Below are 18,778 nucleotides of genomic sequence, written 5' to 3' on the forward strand. Positions count from 1 at the left end.
AACCCAGACGGACGGTTAAGTGATTACAAAATGAAGAGAGTGTAGATTGATGGAACAAAAGGCTCTTGGAGTCTCTGTGAGGTGATGAGATTGCAACTCCCGAAGGATCCATATGTCCAAGTGGTTTTTGTTTTGTTTTTTTGGTAAACACCAGATGACAGTTGCCATTGTTTGGGAGTGGATTTGTTGAAGCCGATGGTTATTTAGGCCACTCGAGCTTGATCGTGCTGTGGCAGATGGTGATATTGTTTCTTGTACTGCACGTGGATATTCCAATTATCGATTTGTAAAGTTGTGGCTTTGACTTGCTACCTCCCCGTGTTTGGCGCTTGGTTTTATTGGTTTCCATGCTAGACAAATATGGTTGTTTCCTTCCTCTGTCTGCAGGCGGGGAAGGCTATGCTTTCTCAGCATTCCAGGGATTTTTCTCATATCCACTCTGTTGCTGCCAACAGACAATCCCGTTGTCTCCTTTCTGTGTCTAATACGTCTTGCACACTCACTTTTCTCATTCACGTGGTGGACTCCTCCGGTCTCAAAGGGATACTTTCCCAGTGAGATCAGAGGAATGATGGCCATTACTTTTAAGTCACAGTGAAGGGAAAAGGAAGAATAACTTTTTCACCTTGGATTAATAGGTACACATTGATTTAATCCTGAAAGAAATATGTGCAGGGCTTTTATTTTGCTCAATCAATGTTCAGCTCTTGGGACACAGCTGATTTTCTTCTAGCTGTTCTAATTTTCTTCCTCGTGGTAATAGATGCTTAAGCATTTCTAGCTAGTAAAATCATTAGTTCGCGTGACTCTTCACCATACCGCTAAAGAATTATCTATAAAGCATGTCATTATAAGCCATAAAACCTGACAAGATTATGCTAGTCGCAGCCATGCCCAGTGGACTTTGCTTCGCCCTCTCAACAACTAGGATCTGAGTGGTGCTTGGCTTTGGTTTCTTTTTTGGTTCAGACCTGAGCGTTACTTGAGTTTAAGTGGGTTTTAAAGGGACAGCTATTTCTTATTTCATATCCATTAACTTAAAGGACTTACAAGAGACGGCTGAAGCACCAGAGGCTCAGAGACCTCCACCTTTACTCCCAAGTATGAGTCAAACTCTAGAAAGACAGAGTCCTGAATTTTCCATAAATCTGTTTGATGGTTCCTTTTATTACATCCTTCCTGCCTTGTAGTGTGTTCATTTTTTAATACTTTACAGCTCTAGACTGTAATGAAGAATTTCCAGTATAAATATGTAGTCTCTCCCCGTGACAACATCAGAATTATTTTCTCAGACGTACTAAAGTTTCCTAAGAATTCCCCTAAAGCTGCAGAGGATGTTGGTATTTAAGGAAACGCTTGTCTATGATGAAAAATGCCAAACTTCACTTACTAGCATAATGTAATTCTTTAACCATGGTGGTATTGTGCAAAATTCTGTTTGCTTTTTGAATGTAAGACTGTGATGACCTTGAAGTAGGCCGTCTTCTTGACTCAACTTGTATCTCGCTCCGCATATTGACGCCAGTATCCTGTTTCAACAGGAAAGGCATGAAATATAGGAAGCAAGATGTTGTGGTAATGCAGTTTTGTCTCTTTCCATGTCGACTGCAACGCGCTCTGGTGCAGCCCCGCAACTCTTCCGAGGAGTTTGTCCATATATCTGACCCAGATCTCGTGCCAGTGTGATTCCAGAAACATTATGATAGCATAACCGAGGCTTCTGAGTGCCATCTGGTTTCTTTTGACAAACACATGCCATACCACTGAAATCAGATGTTCATAGGAAATTACTAATGATGTCATGTCAATAAGCAAGTAGAGAGATTTGTAACCGTCTCTCCACCACCAACACCCATCCACCACCACAGCTGGATGAGTCATCGGCTCTTATATTCCGGTTTCTGGGTCCCAGTCTGACTAGTAGGCCATCTGTTGCTTTATCTCTTGTATCTTCTTAAACACTCTTTCTTTCTCACTCTCACACAAACTCCGGGAAGAGAGGCCTTGTTAGAGGGGTGATTTAATAATTCAGAACTTGCTGATACATTGGCTGCAGGGGGCATTTCTCCTAGTTGGATAAATAAATGTCTTATGATGCAGTATTTTTAAGGTGAGTTGGTACTAGGTGTTCAGTTGCAGTCATGTTGGGGGGGTGACCACATACTTACAGGTTTGAGTTTCCATTTCTCAGAGTAATATTTATGGCTTGGCATCAGCTGTGCTCTGTGTGTGTTTTTTTTTTTTTGAGTGAGTGATGTAAGGACAGACTGTCTCTTGGCCTCCAAATAGCCCTGGAAAGAATAAAAGTGAGCTGGTGCAGAGTTACACAGTCAGTATATCAGAAGTTGCAGATAAACTTGAGGGCATTATTAGTTTAACCAAAAAAAGAAAGGCTGAGAGCAAGTGTGGGGGGCCCTGGCTCACCTGTGAGGTTACCCAAGGAAAGAACTTCAAAGTTGAATTCAAAAAGCTGCATTTTGAGAGGCTGGCGAATGCTTTGAAATTCAATAGCATTCCAAAACAGCTTTGCTGCTCTGCCAAAAAGCCTTGAAACTGGCTACAAACTCTTCGGCTAGCCTCGCAGTTGCAAATACTTGAAGCTGGAGAAACGTCGTGTCATTGGCATGATCGCATTTGCACAAAATCATGTGTAACACGTAGAGCGTAAATAAACGTATATGATAAGAGCTGGCCTTGTCCCGCAGCCGTCTTTGTGCCGCGCCCGGGCTGTTGTGGGGAACAGTGGAGTGCGTTTCAAGAACATGTTTTCTACTGACGTTAACTGTATTGACAAACTGCTGCAAAGTGAACGAGGTGGGTGTAGGGTTTCTGTCTGCCCCCCACCAACCGAAGGTCTGAGCACAGCAACTTTAACTGCTGTCCTCTCAAGTAAGGGAGCAGCTGCACTCTGAACCTGAGCCAGAAGCACAGGTGTCCGTGTCCATCAATAACCAACTCTCTCTCACACACACATATTCGCCTAATGCAGTCCACAGCGTTAGAACTTTATCTACATCATCTTTTTAAAAGCAAAACCAGTTCAGGAGAAGCACCATGACCATCCCAAACAATGTCATTGGTTCTTTTTATTCCTCCTAGAACAGCGGTCCCCAACCTTTTTTGCGCCACGGACCGGTTTATGTCTGACCATATTTTCACAGACCGGCCTTTAAGGTGTCGTGGATAAATACAACAAAATAAAACCAGTATAGGTACCAAAAAAGGGAAGATTTATTCATAACACATGGGAAAAGACCCAGGGAAACAGAGTTAACGATAAAAACATTTAAAAAAAAAAATAACGATAAAAACCCTGAAAACCATAAAGCCACAACTCTTGCGGCCCAGTACCAAACGACTCCGGTCCGTGGCCCAGGGGTTGGGGACCGCTGTCCTAGAACACCTGCAGGCAGTTTTGTAACACTATCACTAAAGTCAGTAATATATTTTACCCGATAAAACATTTTTCACATCAGCATGGTGAATCAAAGTACTCTTGTTTTATTTCCTCCTATAAAATGGAAAAAATGTATTATGTGGCGACACTATAAAAAGGCTCTAATTAGAGACAAATTATGGACTTAATGGAAGTCGGTCCACCCATTCCTGGGATACGCGAGCCTCGTCTAGTCAAGGCGCAGTTGTCCTGCATCGCTGACAGTTGTCGGAGATGGATTCATTTTTGTTTTTATTTGAGAGGGGAAATGGCCAAATGACCCTAAACTCTGACCATCATATGAATTCTCTTGGAAATTACCACTAAGTGAGCTTCATGATAATCACATGACTGTAATCACGTGGGTAAAAATCCCCAACCTTAGAGTTCTAGGGTTAAAGAAGATGGCCATTTATTGCTTTGTAGTTGTTGGTTGGGGAAAGCTGCTGGCTTTTCTGTTGTATGGGCTTCCTTAATTTCTTAATATACCCCTTGTTAGGAGCTTCGTTGTTAAAAGCTTCCAAAATTCCTGGGGTTTTCTGTCCATATTCTATGGTTCGTGGGTATTTACTGTGTTGGTTAACATTTTAAAACCCCTTTTGATTTAAGGGAGATTAAAGATACAGCTCCCAAGTGGCTTTGCCAGCTTTTCTGTGGCCAAAAACTAAAAGGACATGCTGTTTAACAGTAATCAAATAATTGTTTTGCTCTGGCACAGCGACGAGATGCTGGAGTTTTACTACGCAGTGTAGCAGGGAAGCAGGACTGCAGCTCTCTGTAGTGAACCTCCATGGCATTATGCCAGGATGTGGCCCTTTTTTCCGAACACGTCACATGTCACAGTTGTTTTTCCCTAATGTAAGCTGTTAAAGGCCTTTTTTGAAGTTCTTTCTAAACTAAGAAAAATCTTTCTTAACCCCTCTAATTGCTTCCAGTGAGTGAAAATCAAAGGCAATTAAAGTGATGCTTGAACTTGGCTGTAAAATAAGTGTAACTCGGATTGCCCCTTAGGAATGCATGTCTTCCTATTTTTAGCTTTGCCGTGTTTTGATGCCAGACTGGCTTTAACTTGCGTTGTCTTTGTGGGGCGCAGTCATTTTTCAGCCTTAACCGTCATCTGTTTATGATGCATATTTACACCCCACCCCCACCGACATCGCTGTTTATGTTTAAAGCGTGCAATCAAAGCGGCGAGTGCGACAGCTTAGCCGAACATGCCAGAAAGCTATTGATTGCACCACTCCTCTGAGCTTTTGATGAGCTAACATTTACAGGGATCCATGACATCAGAGAGTAACCCTTGTGGGGCCTTTTAAAAAAAATTTTTTTTTTATTCTTTGTTACAAATCTTGGCACTCCCTCACTTATCTAACGCTAAACACTTGGTTCTTCATTTATTTAGAATATGACACGTCTTTCCATTGGAAAAGCTGACTAAGCCTTTACTGAACACGGCGGGTCATCTCTCTTCTGTAGAGGAGTTGCCAGACGCGCCGTGCACATGTAGAATACCATTACTGCCTCTCTAAACTCTGTCAAGTTTTTCCTGTTGTAACAGGACCATATCCTTGACTCAAGCTCTGACTCAATAAGCCCGCGTTCTGTGTGACAGCCCGAGAGGATGATGTCATACTCCTGTCAGTAAGTGATTTACCTGCCTGCGTGGGAAAAGGTAGATGGTTCTTTCCAGTAAATGATGTGACTATTGGTAACACACGGTCCTTGTCTGCAGCTATCAAGTATGTCTCTGGCAGTCTGCGGTAAATCATAAGCTGCTGACTGATAACGTCATGATGACCCATAATGCCTGTCTCTGCTGGTAAAATGGACCCAGAAGCGCAGACTCTGTGAGCGGATCATCGAGTTTTAATGATCAACACAGCAAAATCAGTTTTGGCTCAGGAGGTGTAGGGGGTTGTCACTAATCACGAAGTTGAAGGTTGGATTCCTGGGTTTTTCTGAGCTGCTTGTTGAGATGTCCTGGGGAAAGATACTGAACACCAAATTGCCCCCAATGCGTCAGCATGTGTGAGATGCATAAAGCGCTGTCTAAGTCTGTGTGTGTGTGTGTGTCTGAATGTGGCTCACGGCGTAAAGCGTTCAGAGTTAAGTCTAGAAAGTGGCATACTAAAGCAGCCTGTTAATGACTTTTTATGTTTAGGTTGTTGTTTTTATTTGACATGCGTGAAGGGGGGCTGAGCTGAACATGGAAGTCACACAGCTCGATCTTTAAAGGGGGATTTATTAAGCTTTCTTTGACGTTATCTCTAAAAGCAAACTTAAAATGCTCTCTAAAGCAGGGGTGTCAAACATAAGGCATAGGGGCCAGAATAGGCCTAGCAAAGACTTCAATGTGGCCCACTAGATGGTCCCTGTAAAATCTGAAGGAGAGCTTTTCCTACTGAGAAAAAGCTCCCCTGTTTTAAATGAAAGGTTTTTTCCTTCTTCAGTAATTTTACACATTTATTTGTTACAGTTTAAGCCCAGAGAGTCATGCTGATAGATTTCTGTCATTTATTACAGCAGTGTTTCTTTGTTATGTAGAAAAACTGAGACACACTGTTTTAAACGGCTCTTCTGTTTCTCACATTAACCCTTTGTTTACCACGGGCCCACTTGCGGTCCCATTTTACAAGCACCTTTAAATGATTGTAACTCCATTAACGTTTGTGCTAGATGGGAAACTCAAATGGTTTCAGAAGAAGGAGAAGGTGATCTTTACAGGGATATTTGGTGTGTCATGGTAGCGCAAGGCATTCACAAGGTACTGCTGTCTGAACACGGACAGAAACCGTCCTCTCTGCCTTGATGTTACCATGTACGCTTCACATTACCATAGCTGTCTAACCTCCTGTCTGAATTTGTTTCTTATCCTCCAGCTGACGCCGGGCGGAAAGGCAGCTCAGGCTGCCATCGATGTTGGAGACTGGGTGGTGGCGATCGGTGACGCCAACGCAGAGGAGATGACCCATGTGGAGGCACAAAACAAGATCAGAGAAGCGTCAGGCTCCCTCACCCTCACCCTCAGCAGGTTAGCCGTCCGACATCGCGCGATGTAACGAAATGATACGCTTATCTCATTCAAACAGAAGCACAAATCCCCACAAAACAAATGCCCGATTTCATCCTTACTTTGACAAAATAGGACGACATACTTTGAGTGAAACTTGATCCAACGTGACGGATTTTAAATTGGTTTTTAGATTCGGGCACGGCTCAAATAAAGCAAAGTAAATATTTATTGGCAGAAAGGTGTTATTAATGAGGAGTTAACAGGATATCTGGAGAATAATTCAGAAGATTTCATTAGCATCGAACAAAAAAAACCTTCAGGCACATTTATAAAGGATTTGATCCTTTTTTTTTTTTTCTTTTTTTTTTCCTTCCTTTCTTCTCAGCAACATTGAATTCTGGCATTTTGCTTTTTGCACATGTGTATTCAATTGAAATGCTATGACATTTCTGCTGCACTTGGATTCACAGAATTGGGGTTGTGGAAGCCGTATTCAGGTGCTCAATTCGAAGCTTTTTTTATTTTATTTTTTTGAAATAAACGGCCTCATTACCAGCCTCATTCATAAGAGACTTCAGCCTTGACTTCACCCTATTAAAATATGATGGCCTTTTTGCTTGCAGGCAGTTTAAAAGACTAACTTTGTGCCTGTCGGTCTGAAATTAAACTTGATACAAATGAATTATTCACTGCATGTATTTTAATAGTAATGCTAGGTGCGCCATTCTCACTTATTAAAGCAGGGGAATGTCGTGGATTTGGCAGAGGTACAGCCTGTCTGAATCCTTCCTGGCTTACTTCTAACAGTAATATTCTGTCCTTCACATCATGAAGAAGGAAACGCAGCGATGAGTGCCGTCGGGTGGATGTACCGGCCTTTGTTCTGTTCAAATACACCATCTTCAGAGGAACCTTGGGCACCATACTTGCCTCAGTTCCATAATGAAATTAGAGAAACTTTTATTTTTTTCAGATGCAACACTTTGTTGTTAAATGTGCGGCAAGAAAATCTTTTTATTTTGCTTCAGTAATTTTTAATTAGCACTGCGTAACCTTCTATAGGCAGCACTTATACCTGCTCACATACTTCCTGCCAGAAATACTTGACAAAGTCTCTCAGTAGAGTCGAAGCCAGAATGTTTCATCAAGAGCTTAATTATAAGACAGCGAGGGGAAGGTGGGGGGGAAAAAAAATCCCTCCCAATGAAGGATCAAACGTAATCATTCAAGGACCTAAAACCTTCAGAAAATGAGAAGTATTGACTTGTTAAGTAACAACGATGGGCCGGCTGCTGTCATGGGACTCATTTTGATTTTGTGATCCTCATAAGTAAGATGAAAATGGCTGTGTTAACGTCTTCGCTTTATTGTTCCTACCAAGAGACTCGACTCTTTAATTCTTACAAATCTTCTTTGTGCGTTTAGTTGAATCCGAGCAGCCACAGGTCATTTATCAGGCTGCTCAGAAGGCAGAGCCATTACGTGAATGAATAGAAGGGAGATTTGGAGATATGTTTACGGCATTTTTTTTTTCTTTCAAATATTCCAGGTTTTCTTGCATTCGTACAACATAATAGATTTGGGTACTTGGCTTTCCCGCTCTTGTTTCCCTTTTTATAATGTTGATCAGCGTGTTGCTGGACATTAACCTGTATTTCTAAGCATTTTAAGCTCTCTTTCCTTAATTGGACAACCACTTAAAACAGGGTATAATGTCCAGGAATAAAAAGACTTGCTACATCCTGTTGATGTGTTATCAGATCAGTCTTATCATTCATTAAATTATAGTGTACATTACATTCTCCTGGCACTTTATTTGGTATACTTTGGTCGTACTGGGTTGGGCCAGATATGCCTTGAACAATAGTTCATGGTTCAACAAGGTGCTGGACACATTCCTCAGATTTTGCTCCATATTGACATGATGCCATCACACAGTTTCTGGAATACTTTTTTTTTTTTTTGGCTGCACATTCACGATGTCTACACTGCTGCTCAGTGGATATTTTCTCTTTCTGCTTTCAAAGTCACTTAAATCACCTTTCTCCTCCGTGTTGGTGCTCGGTTTTAACTCCAACAGGTCGTTTTGACCATGTCTACATGCCCAAATGTACCAAGTTGTCGCCGTCTGATTGGCTAATTAGATATTTGCATTATGGTGCGGTTGAACAGGTGTGCCTAATAAAGTGGCCGGTGAATGTAAGCGGTATTGCACTGTGGATATGGATGTCAAAATATAACGTTGCTTTGTATTTGAAAAATATCTGTTTAATTTAAATATGTGGCTTCACAGGAAATGGTGTAATATTTCGACAGAACAGTAACAGGTCAGCGTGTTTACTTTTCTTGCACTCTGTGGTTTTTCCTCCTCCATTTCTCGTCTCCTTGTGGAGTCCGGCTTTTGTAAACATTCTTCTTCCCATGACTCCCCAGTCTCCTCTCTTCATCTCACCCCGTCCGATTGTTATTATATTGTAAGACAAGCAAATATTGTTTTCCTGAAACTCTTTTCAGAGAGGAGCTATTGTCAGTCTTATTTATTCGTATCTTGGCTGCCATCCACGGTTTCTTTTTATGCCTAAAGAGGAGGACAGCTGCGCGATGATGAGATACGGTCTATTGTTTGGTTTGGCGTCTCATTTTGTTCGACACCAATGATCATCTTGTTTAATAGAAAAGGTTTTAGCTTTATCCTGAGCCTTTTTATGGGGACTGGAATCCTCCAAAAAATATGTCCAGTAGAGTTTCACCTTCACAGGAAAAACATCCCACAGCATCCACGGGGACACATTCGACTCATATTTTAGCCGGCCGCTGGACTGGAGGCTTGTGTTTGGAGAATGTTGGTGAAGTGTGCAAAGTTGATTACAGTATCATGGGAGGTTTTTGTTATTTCTAACTTTATCTAAGATCAGCTTGAAAGCTAAACGTGCATCAGCTAAGATAAGTGACCCATGAAATGAGGTGGGAAATGATCTCATACACCGTGCGTATTCGGTTTCAGCACAAGCAAACTGATTTCTTCCAAAAACACAGATGAAATCATCTTCATATTTGTTCATTTTAGTCCACCTTGCCAAATTAAACGCGGTAACAAAAGGGTCATGGCACGAATTCCCCATGTCCCAGATTTCAAATGTGTCTCATTAACTTGTCAGCCTAGCTAAGGTGAGCTCAAGCACTGTGTCACATCGATTTGTCTTCCAGAAATGTGACATGAGCAGACATGTCAGTATGCCTTCCCCTCGCTGCCCTGTCTATCTGCTCAGCCCTGTTGTCATTCTGTGTTAAACACTGCTCTATTAGCGGCTGAGCAGGCAACAGCATGAGCGGTTATTATTTTCTGTGTCACAGGAAGCGCGGCCCATTGTTTTTGTTGGTGATTATAGCCTCAAACAATGAGTAACTGCAGGGTGGATTCATTCTGGCTTAACCCTATTTGAGCTTTGTGCAGCGTGTAAGCGCTGGTCAAAGGGTGGCGGTGATTTATGTTCAATTATTTCAGGAGGAAACAGAAATGTAAAGCCGGCCGCCTCCATGTTTAATGCGTAAAGATATATTCTAATAATCGTGTGCTCTGTCGGGGGCGGGGGACACCGCAGGGATGTTAATCCTGGGAGAAGCTTTAAGACCTGAACAGGACTGATTGACCCGCTGTATTCTCAGCTCTCTTAATAAGTTTATTAAAATGAAAATCCTTTTTTTTTTTCTTTGTGAACCTTAAAACAAAGTACAGCACACAAACTGTAAAAAATTAAACAAATTTTTCCAAGTTACCTCTTACGATAATGTGAAGTAAAACTAGTGGAAATATAATGAACAATAAGCACATTTTTTCTGACGTGTTGATTTTTTTTCCCCCTCTTTCTCTTTAGACCCTCCAAAGCGGGTGGAGACCAGAAGGTAAGCCTGCATTTATCTGACTCGCCGAGCTCACCTCAGCGTGGACACTCTGGATGGTTTGGCATGGTGTGCTGTGCTGTGACAGTTAAATTCAAACTTAATTGTTACTCACAGTTTTTCGTGTCACTTTGTGTTCTTCAATTTCATCTGAATCACCTGCCTTGTCAAGCTCTCACAGAGTCCATGCACTCTGCATTAGCCAAGCATCAGCAGGTTGCAAAATTAGCAGTTTGCTGGGCAGTTGTCGCTGATGCATTTGGAATTTCCCGCACAGTCCCTGATACCAGATAAATACTGACGCTTTAAGTCTGTGGAGTCACCCGGTCAGCTGATCAAACTGAACGGTTTTTAGAAAAGCAGCCGGCACATGACACAAACGCAGAGTCACTGTTCTATTTTAATAGTTGTTTATTTTCTTGCTGCAGTCCATGCACAATACTCAAAGAGGAAATCTCATTAGTGAGACACGTCAGTTATAGACGACAATTTGAGCATTTTCATTTTAGCAGCAGTAGCAGATTACATTGGCCAGCAATTGGCCGACTGCCAACACAAATAAAATCTGTGTTCACACTTCTTAAGCATTTTTTTTCCATGTGTAGAGAAAAGCCCGGAGGCTTTTGACAGAGCCGCCGTCGCAGTACAGAGTAATCTTTTTGCTATAATGAAATATTGGGACTGTGCTGGAAAAGCTTGGGCTTGTGCGACGGCAGATGGAGTTCTCTGTGCGTGTCACAAACGTCTAACTGCATGTCGTGCACTGTGCTGCATTGTCTCCTTCTCCCACACCCTCACAGGACTCGCTTGCTACAGCTTCTGTTCCGCCAAAGTACTCCTTTGCCCCGAGCACGACCATTAACAAGATGGCGAGGCCATTTGCAGCAGGTGGTGCTAGTGCCAACTCAGGACCTGCTATTAAACCTGTGGCCTACTCTCCTAAACTCAACACCCCGTGCTCGCAGGGGCATGCCAGTACACCCCAGCCACAGAATGGGTAGGTGGATGAATAAACGCTATTACCATTGGAACCGCAACGTGACTAATGTGGTTTTAATGGCATTTTTCTGACGTCTCATTATTCTTGTTTTAAACTTAAAAAGAAAATAATGCCTTTAGGAATTTAAAGAATTTAGTCCAATCAGTGCTGCCGTGTGGTGCCAAAGTGAAGTCACAGATTTTTTACATTTTCTTTTAGGGCATGTTAGAGAAAAGAGAGGAGGGCAAATGCAAGCTGACTCACTGTGGAAATCCAATTATTAACTGTGCCAATAATTTGTCTAAACTTAGGCTAATGCTAAACACAGCAGTAGAAGTTGCTGTTGTAGATTGTCCTGATTAAGTCTGGTGGTGTTTGTATAGCAGGAAATGTTTAGCTGAAATATGCAGTTCCAGCTGTGGATGAAAGACAGCTGCAGTGAAATCTATCAAGATGACAGAGAAGTATTGGGATTGGTTATATGTGCCAACAATCAGTCACAGTTTTACAGCCATGTTAAACTCTGTGTTCTTTGGACACTGTAGATGCTGTCACGGGTTTTTTCTTTTTCTGCATTGTTTAATCTTTGTTCCCATCATCCTCATTTTGTGTGTTTAACTTAATCTGTTTACTCAGTCACTTTCCTTTTTACGTCTTCTCTAACCTTAGGACGGGGGGAAAAAACAAACATCATGATTTAAATCTTTAAGATTTATACAAAGACTTTGTTTAAGGCTGGATTCGAGTATAGATTAGAATGAGTAAGCGACAGTGGAGGTGAGTCTTTAGAAAATGATTGCAAGTCGGTGTAATGTGTGGGAGAGAAAAGCATTGATGTTGTTTTTAATAGTGGGAACTGAAAAGAAGATGCGAAATATTTCTTGCTAAATCATTTCTTTCTTATAACAGATTTTCCATTTCAGCAGATGGGTTATTGATCGAGCGTGATTATTACTCGTCTCTTGCATCTACAGTTAGCAGAATGAAATATGTAATGTTTGACAGATGCAGTGTGGCGCTTGACATTATGATTCTGATGCACAAATCTCACACGCTAATGCTGATCGAGTTGTCACCGAGTCCTGCTCAAGGACACTTCGGTACGTGGAATAGCCGGGGAATGAACGCCGGCCTCTGCATTTACGGGATAATCTGCTGTACCGCCTGAGACGCAGATTCCCAGAAACAATTTGATGTAGTTTGCTGTAAAAGTGAGCCTTTGACCTTGAAATGTTCATTGCTTTTTTTTCTTTCTTTAACCCGCTGAGTTTTTTTCCAAGTATTCCTGCAAGAAATGTGTTTTAAATGATCTGGAAAGTAGAAGTTTGGCATGAAATGGTCTGTAAGGATAGGCCGGTCCAGTTCCTTTTAATTTGGGTCATGGCAGCGCTCCGTCTCCAGCCGCTGGTGAGATGTGGTCTGTTGCTGTATTTAGCCTCATACATTCTGTTGGTTTCCCAAGCTTTTCCTGCTCTGCTTTTCTTCTTCTTTGTAAAATCAACTTTTCTTGTTACTCTGCAACACAAATTCCTCTTGTCATGTTTGAAAAGAGTTGAGCGTAATCAAAACCACCAGGTTAATCTGGTGAGGACGTCATCTATTCTTTGATTCTCCACAGTTAATAGTTGGATCCAAAAAGCTGTCTAAGCCCGACGTGTTAGAACAGGTTTAGCATTGTGTTTGGACAGAGTTACCAGTAATACATCTGCTGTAGCATTTATGATGAGCAGATCCCTCTTGTGCTCCTGTTGCCCGTGAATGAAGCCGAATGGCACAGAAATTAGGTTTAATTTTCCTTTCAAAAGGCTACAGCTGTGTACGTACCTCTGTGAGGCGTTTGTGGACGGGGATGAGAGGAGCAGGAAAGCAAATGTTTTGTGCCAGTCTGCTGAGTCCTTTTGGGTCAGGGTGACAATGGATGATTTGACAGTCAAACAATGCCGTCCTTCTTCCTCCTCTCACAGAGCCTGCTGACAATAGCAGCATATCTCTACACACCTCTCGCATGGTTTCTGCATTTTGCAATGTTTTTGATCGTCTGTTGTGTGAAACCTTTGTCGTGTATAGACGTGCTCAGTTTCTCCTCCCCCTGAAATCTTAACTCTAACCTTTTTCCCACTCTTTTCTTCTTTTAACTCCACAGATGGAAGCTCATTACAAGTTAGTATGTTTCTTTTCTTGTTTTCATTTGCAGTCAAGTGTGTGTACACACACTTTTATAAATTGGCATTCACACTTTGTCTCATGACAAAGCTGTGCACAGCCTGATAGTAGTTCGGTTGCATGTCTTTACTGGGTGTGACTTCACAAAACTATTGTATTAGAATAACTTAATTTAAAAGAAGAATGCGAGACTAATATTGTGCACATTTTTAATTAGCCTTAAAGTCAGAGACCCCAAAAAGGAGAATGAAGTTGCAGTTTATCTCCTACTTCACAGTTAAACTATTTCTTATTAGATTGCAGTCTGTGCAAAATAAGAAATATTGTCAAATATCGCCTTCCATCTTCTCGTTCCTATGGTAACTTCACGAGCCTAGTGTTTACGTGCTCTTTGGTCTAATCCACAGGGGTGAAGCAACTTACTATGATGATATCTACCAACAGTCCAAGTAAGGGGCAGCTGCATGGTGGCTGTGCGGTCGGCTTTGTAGGCTAATCTGGCTGTTTATGTAAAAGCGAGAAAATGCTGATGCCCTTTTGTTAGACTGAGTGACTGTGTTTACAGAGCGAGGATGGCAGTTCATTAATGACCGTGTCTTTTGATATTTCTCTCGCTTGTTTACGAACGCATGCTGCAGTTGACCTACAGCTGTGCTTAAAATGAGCAGCTTAAAAAGCATTTCATTTGAGTGATTAAGTTGTTTATGAAAAAATAAATGCCTCTCCTTTTAGCTTTTTTTCCTCTTCACATAAAGCCAGGTACTGAAGTGAAGTGGCTTTTCTTGCGCTGATTCTAATGACAGTTATGAGTATCTTCCGTTTATGAGCTTCTGCCGTGTCCCCATGAGAAATCTTAGTAATGGGTGTCCATTAGTGCTGTTATTGCGTGACTCTGATACTAAGCGTTCCTCCATGCGTTTGTGTGAGTGGGTAGTCCCTGGATGTGATTGTGTTAACCACACCTGCTGTGTGCTCCTGCTCCTGGGTGTGTGTGCGCGGCAGGCACGGCCTCAGGGTGGAGAGCATCCCCTGTTTTATTCCCAACGACCGCAGCAAGAAGAGGCTGATTGAGGACACTGAGGACTGGCAGCCCCGCACTGGCACCACCCAGTCTCGTTCCTTCCGCATCCTGGCTCAGCTCACAGGCACCGACTTCAGTAAGTCAGGGCCTAAGACAGAAGTGATGGACTGTTACAGCAGAGAGTAATGGGTTTGAGGGGTGGGCCTCTCTGTTAGTCAAGATAAGGTGTAGGATGGGGGGCTGTTACTAAACGGTTGATGTGATTTGATCTCTGGGACTGAGTGTGACAGCAAGAATGAGTGACACAGAAAAGGTGGATGAGGGGTTTCTTCATTTTTCAGCTGAAGAGAGGTGGCTGGTGTTTTCACTGACATGTTTTCATGTTTGTTTGTTTTTTTTCTACCCTGACTGTAACCAGTCTGACAAAGGAAGAAACTGCATAGCTAAATATAAGGAATATCATTACTTATTCTGAGGTGTTTGTCAACATTTGTATTAGTGAGGCATTCTGATGTGTGTCTCTCCTGGATCTCTCAGTGCAGGACCCAGATGATGAAAACATGAAGAGGTCCAGGTAAACGGATTGTCATTAATGTGACCGGTCACGTGTTTGTGTTTGTACACTTGCATATGTGGAAGCCTCAGCTTGGCAGCTACTTTGAAAAAAGAAAAGGAACAAAAAACCTCTCCTGTCAGTGTAGTTTAAATCGTGCAGCTCTGCCTCTGTGTACCACCACAATCTGATTTAAGTGTAGACCTGAAGATCAACTTAAACTGGTTTAACAGAATCATTACACTGATCATTCAATAATTAGACTTTTTGCAATGTTTAGTGAGATGGGATCATCATTATAAATGTGAGTTTATTCATTAGAAAGTAGCAGGATACAATTTATGTGCGCAGAGCTGTGTTTTCTGCTGAGATTCAGTCAAATGCTGCATAACTGTTCATGAATGGCCAAGTTAGGTCACCTGACCTCGACTAAACATGCTGCTCTCTTACTGTAGACAAAACTAAAAGTAGAAAACCCCACAAAGCTGCAGCGACTGAAGGCAGTTGTAGTAAAGGCCCAGAAAAGCATCTCAAAGGCGGAAACGTGGCATTCGGGGATGTTTATGGTTTCCAGATCCTGCCTTAAAAATGATGCTTCTCAATTTGTACACATACCTTTGGGCCTGTAAAGGGATGGTACTGAGGCATTATATTTATATTAGTGATTTTAGCGTTAATCACGTTAAAATGACGTCACAACCGCATTAACGCCGCAAATCTCCGTTAGCCAGGTGTCAACGGGTTAGCTCGTTAACGCGTTATCACCGTCCAGCCCCACTCACGGGGCGATTCCCGCTAAATTGCTAACGGAGATCTGCGGTTATGGCGTTAACGTCATTTTAACGAGATTAACACAACAGCACTAATTAATAATGGAAAAAAAAGGTTTCTGATCAGTGTCTGTTAAACTCGTTGAATTAAAGCTAAAAGTCTGCACATCCTGACTGTATCCATGGTGGTGTTGTACAGATATAGCAACCATAATTTTGCTGCTTTGAACATCAGCATGCCCGGTGTGTTTTTGTTCATAGTGTGGTTTTGTTGTTGTTTTGAGTCTGCTCAGTAGCATAACATATTAACTTTTTTGCTTTTTTGCTGTGTTGCTAAAATGCAGATGGGAAGAGTTGATAGTATTTTAATTTCTGGAGCCATCGTCCAATTACCTTGGTGCATGCAGCAGCAGTATGCTATTCCTCAAAAGTCCCCTTTTATTTTAATTAGTAGATTAGCAGGTTCCTTCTGTTTCCATACTTTTCTAATCGTTATATTTAAGAGTACTAAATGTCATAAATGTTACTACTACATCCCTCTGCTTTTTTCTTCTTCAACTTTTCACTTTGTGCACTTTACTCCCTTTTCTGCTCCATCCCTCTCATCTCATTTATTCTCTCCCCTGCAATCTGTTTCCTTCCTGTCTATCTCTCTTTCATATCTGTTTTTGCCTGCGGTCAGGGAAAAGTTCCTCACTGAGATTCAGAGTCCCCGCTATGCCCGTCTGAGGGATTGGCACCACGACAGGTCTGCTCGCGCCCTCAATATTAAATCCTGAGCGACATCCTAGACGCCCTGGGACGCAGAGCCCAGCCAGAGCCGGCTAGCGATATCTACACTGCAACGACTACGTGATAAAGACGACGAAGATAGTGGACTGTCTCCTGGCAGTTAACAAATTCACCTCCTTAGATGCAGATGGACTGACAAAGAAATCTGGGGAAGCGAAGAAAAGCAAAAATATTAGAAACGTATCCTAGATGACAAAAACCTAAAGTGGAACCTTGCATACTGAGCCTAAGCATAAGATCTCCCTCTGAAATTCTGACTTGATGATTGTTGACAACACTGTGGACCATTGTGTCTGTAGCCCTATTTTCCATTTCACACTGCGTTACTCGGAGTAAACTGGTGGAAAGGTGGGGAGGGGGTCTCGGCGGTGGGAAGCACTGTTCTTTCTTCTTTGATTGTGAAGTTCAGACCCTCCTTTTGATCTCTGTCTGTCTCTTTTGCTGCCTGTTTACATTTATTGAGTTTTCATCTTTTAGAGTTCTCAGTTTTGATCCCCTCTTCTAATAGGCTTCTCGCACAATTTAAAGAAAAAAAACTGTACTTTTTTTTTTTTCCCTGCTGTCATCAAAAATATATAAAACATCTGGGAAAAAAAGCAACTCTTGTTCTCTGTCCTTCTGTGTTTCTTTTCTTGTTTACTTTAAGCTTACAAGGGCATATCTCTCTAACAGTTCTTTTCTTTTTTTCCCCTGCTGCTAAGTCACAATTGCTTTACTTATAGTGTGCTGGACAAAAAGTGATTATATAGAAGCGAGGCTTTATTCAGTATTTATGCAGGTTGGAATTAATGGGATGTCTTAAAGAGCCAGGTTCAAGGTTTACTTTTATTGCCCCTGAGAGAAAATTGTTGTGCATTCGGGCATAAAAAAACCCAACAAATGTGCATACTCATTTATAAAGTGCTGAGATGAACGGTGAGGAAAGTCTGTCTCGAGTTATTTGCATTTTCCGGAAATGCGAAAAAAAAAAAAAAAAAAAAAAAGTAATCCTGAAGCGCTATAGGTTTTGACACCAGACTAAAACAAATAGGTTTGGTAGGTAATGACTTTTCATCAGTAGTATTTCTTGTAGTAATGTTTCTGGATGTATAAAATCCATAACATCTATAGTGAAGGACGTCTATAAATCCCATTTTAAAAATGTCCACAGATGAGATGATTTAGAGCTTGAGGATACAGCTTTAAACCCTTTAGCTGTGCTCACACTCGCACATCTGACTCATGCTTATACTTTGTTTCTCATGCTGTCCAAACAAATCTCATGTCATGTAAGGGGTGTTATATAACATTATAACTGCTGCTTGATGAGGGGGAAATGGTTGGTTAACCAACGCTGGTCCATAAACATCGAAATTCAGCTTGATTGGTCTGAAGCGCACAGACCCAGGTGGAAGACGAAGATAAATTATTAGCACATACTGACAGTTTTTATAATTTGGCAAATAATTTATTTAACAAATGCAGCAGTAGTGAGGAGAGCAGATTTATGTAATGAGCTTGTAACACACTCACTGGAAATGCCTTCCTGGTACCTGATTGGACCCAGTGTTTTCCTTCAGATCCTTACTACTTTGTGCTTATAGACTCAACAAGGTGCTGGAAACATTCCTGGGAAATCTTGGTCCATACTGACATGACAGCATCACACAGTTGCTGCAGATTTTTCTTTTGGCTGCAAATCTATGACGTGAATCTCCTTTTTCATCGCACCTTGAAGGTGCTCTGTTGGTTTGAGATCTGGAGGTCAGGTGATCTGGCCGTGTGAGTACAAGGAGAAAGCAGTTTGAGATGGATATGAACCATTGGAAGATGAATAGTTTGTTCATACAGGACATGGTCAGCAACAATGATCAGGTAGGCTGTGCTAAAGGCCTCTAAGAAAATGTCCTCCACACTGTTACGCCACCACTCGGCTGAAGCATACAAGACTGGATGGATCCATGTTTTCATGTCGCAGCATAGTCAGAGACTGATCAGTCCTGGCAACATTTTACCGGTCTTTTGTTTCCAATTTTTGGCAACACGTGCATACTTTTGTAAAAGTGCCTGTTTAAGTTGCTTGTTGCCTTCAACAAAACATTTTTGATGCAGAGAACTGCTGCTTACTGGATATTTTATCTTTCAGACCATCTTCTGTAAACCTCAGAGATG

At 41.8% G+C, this 18,778-nt stretch overlaps 1 protein-coding gene across 4 annotated transcripts in view; it reads left to right on the forward strand.

Moving 5' to 3' along the window:
- pdlim7 (PDZ and LIM domain 7) overlaps window positions 1–18,778 on the forward strand; it is a 34,421-nt gene that overhangs the window by 4,233 nt on the left and 11,410 nt on the right. For 3 of the 4 annotated variants that reach the window (XM_086310298.1, XM_086310307.1, XM_086310314.1), the window contains exons 3-5: window positions 6,316–6,467; window positions 10,325–10,352; window positions 11,150–11,346. In XM_086310298.1, the coding sequence (XP_086166424.1) occupies window positions 6,316–6,467; window positions 10,325–10,352; window positions 11,150–11,346 (377 nt within the window). Of the gene's footprint in view, window positions 1–6,315; window positions 6,468–10,324; window positions 10,353–11,149; window positions 11,347–13,471; window positions 13,489–13,898; window positions 13,941–14,493; window positions 14,649–15,049; window positions 15,087–16,517; window positions 17,228–18,778 lie in introns of those variants that run through there. The other variant, XM_086310323.1, reaches the window with a different exon arrangement.

This window comes from Aulonocara sp. 'chitande type north' Nkhata Bay, linkage group LG2 (assembly GCF_057382095.1).
Source record: "Aulonocara sp. 'chitande type north' Nkhata Bay isolate Kocher_YH1m ecotype deep benthic linkage group LG2, A_spYH_male_GT1.1, whole genome shotgun sequence".
In the NCBI taxonomy this organism is placed as follows: Eukaryota; Metazoa; Chordata; class Actinopteri; order Cichliformes; family Cichlidae; genus Aulonocara; species Aulonocara sp. 'chitande type north' Nkhata Bay.